We start from the raw sequence: 9,926 nt of genomic DNA, 5'->3' as shown, positions 1-9,926 counted from the left end.
AACCAGGTTTTTCACACCAAAATGTGGTGTTTCATTACTAATCTGCTGCCCTCCCGGAAGTACCGTCAAATAAGGAAGGTGACATCAAGTTCCCGTGCTTGAAATGACTCTCAAGTCTATGAACTCTGCGGATATGAATGTAAGAGTCAAAGAGAAGACAGACCCTAAATCTAAACAAAGCAAAACAGAACATTTTTTAAATGAGGAGGGGTGGATTCGTATTAGCAGTCTTCTTTTTCCCCCCTTGTTTGTTTTTGCAAGACAGTTTTAAAAAAGAGACAGTGAAAAGAATCTTTTTTAAAAGAGAGTTTACTCAAGCTATCTTTATGTTGAAGAAGAAAAAGATCACAGGCTCGCAGGAAGTAGGAGCTTTCCCTGCAACTCTGGCTGCCAGCACTTCAACCATTTATTCACCACTGAGTTCCTTCCCACAGCAGGGAATTGAGACACTGTCTCCCAACACTGAAAAGCTCCATGTGGGGACTGGATGTACTGGTTGATAACCTTTGTTCAGTAAAACAACAAGACTAGATTTTAAGAAAGAAAAAGAATTCTCACAACTGAATGGGTAGGGTAAGGGAAACGAGGGGAAGTGAGGCAAACAAAGTTCCATTAAACAAAACGCCACATGCAAAGTGGAGACAGGGATTTGCTTCTTGCATGGACCAAAAATACAGGTTACACAGTCTGAATCCTAAAACTAAGAGACAATTTATCAATTTACCTCAGACATGACTAGAGGTCTGGAAAATGGATGGAATTCGAGTTACAGAATACCATATTTTCATGAATGCTTATGTAAGAACAGCAATGTTAACATGTAACCGTAATTTACACGAATACTTGGCATTCTGGAGCTAGTTTCGTTACTTTTGACTGATCAAAGCCCTCCCAACTAAACCACTTGTGATTTGTCAGTTATTCCATCGCAAATGCAGGCTATCTGGAGCAGTCTTTAATTTGAGATCACATTGTTTAAAAAATATATATTTTTCTATCGTCCAGTACTCTTTAGACAGATGAGAGAGTCAAGTTCCCACGTGGGTTGGAACATACTTCACGTAAGACTGATTTTAACTTAATTTCAGCACTTTCATAGAAGGGACCGTCCCAGATCTGTAACTGTTCAATGTTGTATTCACTTCACAGTGTATCAAGCACCAGCGTTGCCATGGATTGGTTTCAAATAACCCTTTATATATAATTTTATATTTATATATATAGTTATATCAAAACTGATAGTACATAGTATAACTGGAAGAAAGAACTAAACTTAAAAGGATATGCTGAAAGGATGGAGTCTGTGAACACAATAAATAAAAGCTCCCTCCCCCTCCCACCCCACTCCCCCCCAACAAAACAAAAACAAAAACCAGTTGTAATGTACATGGAAAATTGTGCACAGCAGATTTTTTTTTTTATATAAAAAGTAGATTCAGGAGCACATCCAATTATAAATGATTGTTAGGAAAATCATATAAAACAATGGAATACATAAAAGTGTCAAGAGTAATCGTCAGGGTGCGAAATTCCTTGGGGGCCAGATGCCCATGGCAAGCAGAAATTATCCTGGCAGCATCACTAAGAGGTCGATGTCCACAGAAGATTCTCCAGGGGTGCAAGCGGCATGGGCAGGTGGAAGATGTGAATTTCATACCCTGATTCATAGTTTTCACAACTCCATGTGCAATTTCAGAAAGACTCATCATTTACTGCTGACATGTCGCCCTTTGGCGTGGAGGAACGGGAGGAACCCTTGTCTGTGCTCTCCGACCCCGAGCTGCTCTGGTTCTGCTGTTCTGACCCTGCACTGGAGGTCACTGTGGATGACGAGGTCGAGGAGGAGCGAGTCTTTTCCTTAAAGTCTGTGATAATGACGGTGACGTTGCCCACAGTTACTGCCAACTGCTGTGCGGTGCTCCTGTCCACATTTTTCAGCCGGGGCCTGAAAGCAACACCACAGGGGAAGAGCCCGTGAAATAGGCTACGGATGCAAAGGACTTCTGGCCCAACATCATCCCGCCACACACACAGACTGTATGTCGCTGTGGCACTGAATCTAAAATGCCAGCACGGATACCAGCGCTTACTACCAAATCTGCCGACTAAGCGTAGCAAGAACGAAACCGCCATCACTTAGCAAAGCTTCAGACCACTGCAAAATTATGATCAATTTATCTTTCTCCTGTTTTGGACTCAGTGATATAAAAGCAGCTCCTATCTATATGCATGTACTTTGAAAGTTAACAGTCCCACCCCCACCCAGCTCTTCACCCCACCCCTTCTTAGCCTACAAACCCCCACAGGCACCAAACCACCCCGACTCTTGATTATGAGCACGTGAATCAGGGCAGCGACGTGGTATTTCACTCTAGTTTCAAATACCTTGAGGTGTGATTCGTTTCACTGGTCTTTGTTGTAGCATTTGCAGACTGTATACTGTTTGCTTCACTAGGAGGATCTTTCAGAATATCGGACTTTGGTCTAAATGGGGAGACAGAAAAAGAGGCATTTAAAAGACATCTTTGATTCACCTGCAAAATAATATAGTACTGTACGGAGTTACCCAAGAACTTACTTTGTTTTTTTGTTGGTATTTTTCTTGGTAACACTAGGACTAATTTCTTTATCTTTCTCGGGTTTCTCTTTGTCTTGCTTTTCAACCTTCTCCTTCTTCTCCTTTTTAGGGGGTGGTGGAGTGGCATACTGTTGGGCCACTTGCTGGGCCACCAGCTGAGAATTGATCCGAGGTTTTCTAAAACATTCAAGAAAAGATGCCTCATTATTTACTTTTTAACTGTTTCTTTAATTTTAAAATTTTGGTCTCATAATTTTTAGGTATTTTATTACTGGTATCCGGCAACTCAAAGTAAATTATATGGTGTTTATTATTTCCAGATAGTATGGTTAAGTCCATAAAACTTTTCCTCTTTCAAATCCACTCTCCGTACATCCACCTTTAATGACATAAACACACGCACTCACACAAACATACACATCCCTGTGCAGTCAAGACTTTCAGCCAATAAAACATGACGCTGCTTCTAAGAGTGCTGAGAACACTGCTGCTTTTGAGCTGTCAAGATTATACTGACTGACAGCTTTCAAATACTCCTGCTGCAGAGGGTTAATCTCATTTTATTAAATGGACACTGGTAATCCCTTGAAAAGAGAATGAAATTAGAAGTGTGACATTCACTCCTCAATCTAATTATTCCGACTTGGTCTGCTCCCCTGCTGCTCTGTGACTGGCACAGACAACACGTATCGAGCAATAAAAGGTAACTGTGGTTCATACGAGCTTCCAAGGGGGTGAAGACAAAGTCACTATAAAAAAATCTCAGACAAGTGATACATTCATTGTGCCATCAACCACTGTGTCTGCACCAGTCTCCAACTGACACTGGCTCTTGGCACTATTGTTTACAAATTCTAAACGGTGCCAAATGCTTCTCACAATGCATGACCATTCGGACCCAAATGGCAAAGGGAGAAAGGAAAACCTAGGCACTACTTCTATACAATATTAATTTTCAAAGACATTAGCATCTAGATCGACATTTACAATATAATAAATTCTCCAAGTACAAGGTAGAAAACACATATCTAAGTGGGTCATTAATGAGGTGAAGCAACCACCTGCCAAGATGTAATGATCCCCTTCAGACCCTACATCCCCCTCTGTTCCCAACGATGGAGGCACTGGCCAGAGAAAAATAACTGGACAGACAAGGTCTGCCTCATCAATGAGAGAGCCAGTGGTGGAAGAAGGGAAATGGGGAAAAAAATCAAAAAAAAAAAAAAAAAAAAAAAAAAAAGCCTACGAAAATCAAAACAGAAGTTTCTTTCTTAAATAATTCCGCCATTTTTTTTTTCAAGAAAACAAACAAAAAGAGTTGCTAGGTACAGGACACGCTGGCTCCTAAGTTAAGCACAGTTACTGAAGCACCTCTTGGGAGGAGGTGTGATGTGGCGAAGAAGAAATACAGGACAAGGAAGGGACAGACACCGACTCCCTGACTTCATCGAGGCCAGCCTGCTAGGGGAAGTCACCGGGTTTGTTCTGAGTGTCTCAGTGCTGGTTCCACAACAGTGTGGCTTTGAAGAAAACACACCAACAAAGGAGCAATCCCAGAGCAAGTTTCCTATCGGTCTCCAGCAAACACAGGCCTTGGTTACGGCGGCATACGACGAAGCCCACTACGGGTACGGTCACCTCAGGCTGGACCACAAGCAGCCTCACATGCCACTGAGCAAGGGATTCAAAGATGTGAAGTGCCCCGAGACAAAGGGAGGAAGGTACTTAATACTCTAAACCCCCGCCCCTCAAGTGAAAGGTGAAAGGTAACATTCTTTTTTCACAGGCTCTAACAAAGGCAGCAGCAGCCATTCTAACACATTCTCCTCTTTCAAAGAGGAAGCGTACCTGTTAATACTTACAGAGAAGATAATCACCACTACAAACTATTTCACAAGTACTCACAGGGAACACAAACAGACCAGCTGTCTACAGGGATTACCAAGCAGTTTAAATCAGAGTTTAAACAAATGGTCATATACTAACCAATACTCAGGTGTCAAAATGAAATAACTCAGCCAAGTGAAAACTAACTAAATAAAACTTTATGAAAAACTACACCTTGAGGGAGACTTTCAATTAAGCCAGTATGTGCACCTCACTGCATGGAAGTCTGACAAGAGAGGACAACTGGACACCAGTCCAAGACCACCTGCAACAGCAAGAAGAACCAAGTGCACGTGGCACACCAGACGCTTGCCCCGGAGAAACCACTCCCAGCCCCATCACCAGGCCCAGCCGGTCTGAGTTAGGGGGACTGTCTCACTCCAGCATGTCCTACAGAGTTCTATGATGTCAGGTGGCACACCGCACTGTAACTGCCAATCAAATGTACACCCCTGAATGGCATGACCGTGTCTTAATCATCCTTCTCACTGTGGCATTCAACACAGTACCAGGTACCCAATAAAATTACCTACTGGATGAATAAAGAATAAACGAAAATTTCAGAGAAAGACAAAGTAGCATAAGGACTGAGAAAAGGGCCCAAGCTTTGGTGATCAAGAAGTCAACTGCCGACTTTCAGGAGAGCAAGCCACACGCAATCAGGGCTGCAAAGAGGAAGGGACTACAGGATGTCAGAGGAATAATCTAGAGGCGGCCAACAGGAACCCTTTTGAGAATTGTGGTGCTGAGGTAAAGGACAGCCCTGCCACTGCAGAAGGGGGTCAGCAGGGTTTGAGGAGATTTCCTTGGGAACGGGAGGCTTCAATCATGTTGTACACTGAAGAGGGAGAAAGACTGAAGGCAGGCAGAAGAGAGGGGTTAGCCATGGGGCAAAGGAGAGAAAGAATACAATCAAGAAACATGCTGGGATTGGGATTGACATGTATACACTGATGTGTAAAAAACTGATGACTAATAAGAACCTGCTGTATAAAAAAGTAAATAAAAAATAAAATTAAAAAAAAAAAAGCAAAGCACTGGGAAAGGAACAGAGACGCTTTCTTCTGAGATGGGAGGGATGCCAGGTACTGGGGGATTGCTGGCAGAATATGGGAGGGAGAGGTCAGAGGAGAGAGCCTGAAACGATGGACATCAGAAGTGGTGCCTGGGCTGGTGAGCAGCTGGCACTACCAGCAGAACAGAGAGGTAGGGAAGAGCAGAGAGGCAGGGAAGAGCAGAGAGGCAGGGAAGAGCAGAGAGGTAGGCAAGAGCAGAGAGGTAGGCAAGAGCAGAGAGGCAGGGAAGAGCAGAGAGGCAGGGAAGAGCAGAGAGGTAGGCAAGAGCAGAGAGGTAGGCAAGAGCAGAGAGGAGAGGAAGTCACACCCTCGTCTCACAAACAGCCCCTAATGGCAGGCGCTTGATGCACCTGCAAGCAGCTCTCAAGCACCCAGATGCCGTGCTGACCCAAGATGGATTATCCTCTCACAGGCGGCTCGCCGAGGCCATGGGCACAGCGTGGGCAACAGGCCAGGTGCCTGTCTCGTACTCCTCCCGCGGACGACCACTCTCTAGCATTTCAGCAGGGTAAGCAAACCCTCAGAATTCTTCAGTGCATGCACCACAATCCAGCATCTGTAGGACAGTATACACACACACACACACACACACACACACGGTAACATAAGCTGCAACTCCTCAAATGCAGCACGTGTGCACAACCGCGCGGATGTCCTCACTTGTTCCTAAGAAAATGATGTCTGACTAGAACAGTGAAAGAAATGTTCCTCCTCTCTAATGGGTAACCAAACTGAAACTTCACAAATGAAAAGGACCCGAGGCTCACTGGGATCAGATTATTACCAAGAAATATGGGATGTCTGCTAAAAGCACCTGTGTTGTTTCACAAGTACCTCTGTGTTCTCAATGTCCTCAAATAACAACCTAGTAATTCTTCCATCATCACTTGCTCCTTCCCCACAAAAACCCCTCACCAACAGGGGGGAATTCATTATTTTAATTATTAGAGTGTTTTTTTCAAACTAGCTCCCCCAACAACCCCCACAGTCCTTCTCGGATCAGGGAACGGGGTGAGGTGGGGAAATGCACCTAATTCATTTTGAAATGGTGCACTGCTGCTGAACACGATGCGTACCTTTGGAGAAGGTGAAGAAATGAGAAGGGTCATCGGTGGGAGACCCTCCAAAGGTGCCACCCTGCCAGAACTGCTGTGGTAGCTCCTGCCATCTGTCCCCTACTTATTCCCAGGCCGGCGCACTCTGACGGCATGAGGATGGGAACGTGCCACCTCCACGGAGAGCCACGCACGCCGCACCCCAGCCAGCCGCGCTCTCCAGCTTAGATGCTGTGAACTGCTGTCGAGCAGCAGGCCAGGACCACCTCACAGCCAGCACAGGACAGGCAGGCTACGAAGCCAGAGTCAGCACAGCATCCTCCACAGCAGAACTGATTGTCTCTGTTTTACCAATTAAGGAGACTGAAAGCAGAAAGATCAAGAACCTTGTCTAAGGTTCACAGTAAGTGGCTAAACTGGGATTTTTAAACTGCGATTTTTTTTAACCCAGATCCACCTGAACTTTTCAAAGACTCTTCTTCTTAATTAATTAATTTATTTATTTATTTTATTTTTGGCTGCGTTGGGTCTTCGTTGCTGCACGCGGGCTTTCTCTAGTTGCAGCGAGCGGGGACTACTCTGTTGCGGGGCGCGGGCTTCTCATTGCGGTGGCTTCTCTTGTTGCGGAGCACGGGCTCTAGGCGCGCGGGCTTCAGTAGTTGTGGCACACGGGCTCTAGAGCGCAGGCTCAGTAGTTGTGGTGCACGGGCTTAGTTGCTCCATGGCGTGTGGGATCTTCCCGGATCAGGGATCGAACCCGTGACCTCTGCACTGGCAGGTGGATTCTTAACCACTGCGCCACCAGGGAAGTCCCCACACACTCCTCTTATGAAAGTAACTTCAAATGAGTCTCCCCACCGTGTGTGTCAGGGGGCGGGGAGGGGGCACAGGGTACTAGGGATGGAAGACTCAGGTCAACTCAAGCTATGGTTTCAACAGATACCTGCCCAAGAATTCCAGCACTCTCGTTAGCCCCGTCATCTTCACTGGGGTAGGAAGAGGACTACTTGGTTGTCCTTAAGGGGAGAGAAAAGGGCACGGGGAGAAGAGATGGCAAAGTATGTTTTCCAATGTCTTTTAACATTTCCTGTAAGGAATGAACCCTTATCATGATATTTAACACTGCTGATCAGTGAGAAATAGTTACTTCCCACAGATTTACACTGCTCAATGCAGTCTTTTAAGTGTCATACAACACACTGTATATAGTTCGCTTAATCGGCAGAATTTCCAGCATATTGCAGGACGTCAATTCTTCAATATGGAGCTGAGAGTCGGGGGTTCTCCAAAATTACCTAAGTTTCCCAACTAACAAATCTTAAACAAGCAATTAACAGCTTTCCCAATACAGGGGAAAACATTAGATCAAAGAACATGGCTTACTGCTTTTGGTGACTACACCTCAAAGCCCATTAATCACCACTAACAAAAACAAACAAACAAAAAGCCCTATTTGACCAGAAATACTATACACTATATAACATGGGGCCTGGTTTCCTTTATAAGTACGTTTGCCAACGAAAGTTTTTTCCTATCCTCTTCAAAACTGTATTTTTTTAATAAAAAATTTTTAGGCTTCTGAAAATTGTTTCATACCTTTATTGTTGCTTTTCCAATAGAGTTTACAAAGGAAAATCTGCTGTGACATTTCAGTAATAGACATCATCAGGAAATCTTGTCTATTTATTTGCATTTGAACAGCTAATATTTCAGAGAAGAGCTGATTCCATGAAGTGAAGCAAATCTTTTTCTAGGGACATCCTTCATTTTTGAAAAAGAAAAATTTCAGAGTTCGAGCACACATGAACACAAATGAGAGCAAAAAACAAGCTAACTTCCTGGACTGCTTTGGGGGAACATGGGCAAACCATATGTTTCCCCCGTACAACACTTTCCTTCTCCACTGTGTGCTCAGGGGAACCTGAGATCTGTGGTCATTTCTCACGCGCTTTTCTGTATCTCAGCTCCCACAATGAGAAGCAGGACAAAGCCATCGTAGTTCAGGCAACAAAGAGCAATAACAAATCTTTTTTTTTTTCCTTGATTATGTTCAGCTCTTCCTAAACTAACATTTGTGTGTTTTGTCCACTTACGGAACTCCATTTTCAGTTAAAATACCCTAAAGGCTCTGAAATCAGACAATCAACTTATCCATTAAAAAAAAAAAAAAGTACCCTGCAACTTACAAAACATCTTTGCCAAGTTAACTGACACTGCCCTTGAGTTCTGCCATCGCCTTTACCTCCCCCACCAAGCCCTTCCTTGCCTTGGCAATCTGTTGGTTGAAAAATCAGCAATTTCCAGGATCGAACTACTCTGGAAATGCCTGTCCATTTAGCTCACTCTACCAGGAGCCCACGAGTCTTTATGAGAGATCACATCATGGCTCTGTAATTAAAAGGAGACTTCTCCACATGACCCATTTCCCCGTCCCTCCACTCCAAAGGTTATTCTACACGTGCGCACTGGACTAACTAGGATGCATCTTACCTCCCCACCAATGACTGAACTTCTGTATTACTGAGCCCCCGATACACGCGCGCACGCACGCACACAAACACACACCAGCTGGGAACACAGCAGAGTGCTCTGCACAGCCGTTACCGACTAAAATATTTTGAAAATGAAATGGGAATAGTAGATACAACCTCAGGGAAGCGGGTGGGCCAAATGTGTAAAATGCGTTATAAACTGCACAACTTTTTTTCTTTGCAGAAGTACCTGTTAAAGCCAAAATGAGGGTAAATAAATCTGATCTTTGTCTGCATACAATATGTATTCCAAGTTAAAAGAAGCTGCGAGTCCATTTTCACACCAGCTAATGCCTGTATTTAGCTCCAAGGCCATGTAAGTGTTAAGATTCAGGGTCTGTCCCAGCAACACTGCCAACCACACACCACTGGCTCCTGGCTTCGGTGAGTGCAACAGAAAAGAGGCCCTACGAGAACAACTCGCTTTCTGTTCGTTTTACCCACCCGCTGCTGACCCATTGTAAGTCACATGCCAAAGATAAAGCAGAGGAGAAATGCTGTGAACAGAACACAGAAGTCAGGATTCTGGCCCCAACATCAATGACCATGAGATCTCAAAGGGTGAGACAAGACTTCTTTTAAACTCTAGACACGCACAGGTAGCACAGAGCTGAAGTCATCAGGCTACGTTAGGGCTCTTCCCTCCACCTATACCTACATTTTAACAACTACTGCCTCGCTGTACCCTCAACAACTCCACAAGGTATGGCACACAACCACTAGTATTCTCAGTTTAAAGAGAGAGAGAGGATTTACAGCTACACCAGAGACAATCAGTCTGGTAGTCTTTCAGGTGTAC

General features: G+C 44.4%; 1 protein-coding gene across 1 annotated transcript in view; it reads right to left on the bottom strand.

Moving 5' to 3' along the window:
• Positions 1–244: 244 nt before the first annotated feature.
• The window catches only part of RYBP (RING1 and YY1 binding protein), a 72,952-nt gene continuing 63,270 nt past the window's right edge, over positions 245–9,926 (bottom strand). Inside the window, exons 3-5 of the mRNA XM_082639199.1 lie at positions 2,579–2,755; positions 2,386–2,484; positions 245–1,945 (exon numbers count right to left, since the gene is read on the bottom strand). Of these exons, the coding sequence (XP_082495325.1) occupies positions 1,693–1,945; positions 2,386–2,484; positions 2,579–2,755 (529 nt within the window). The 3' untranslated portion in view covers positions 245–1,692. The remainder of the gene's footprint in view (positions 1,946–2,385; positions 2,485–2,578; positions 2,756–9,926) is intronic.

Source organism: Mesoplodon mirus (genome assembly GCF_964341445.2).
Source record: "Mesoplodon mirus genome assembly, chromosome: 12".
In the NCBI taxonomy this organism is placed as follows: Eukaryota; Metazoa; Chordata; class Mammalia; order Artiodactyla; family Ziphiidae; genus Mesoplodon; species Mesoplodon mirus.
This window is presented reverse-complemented; position numbering and strand designations above follow the sequence as displayed.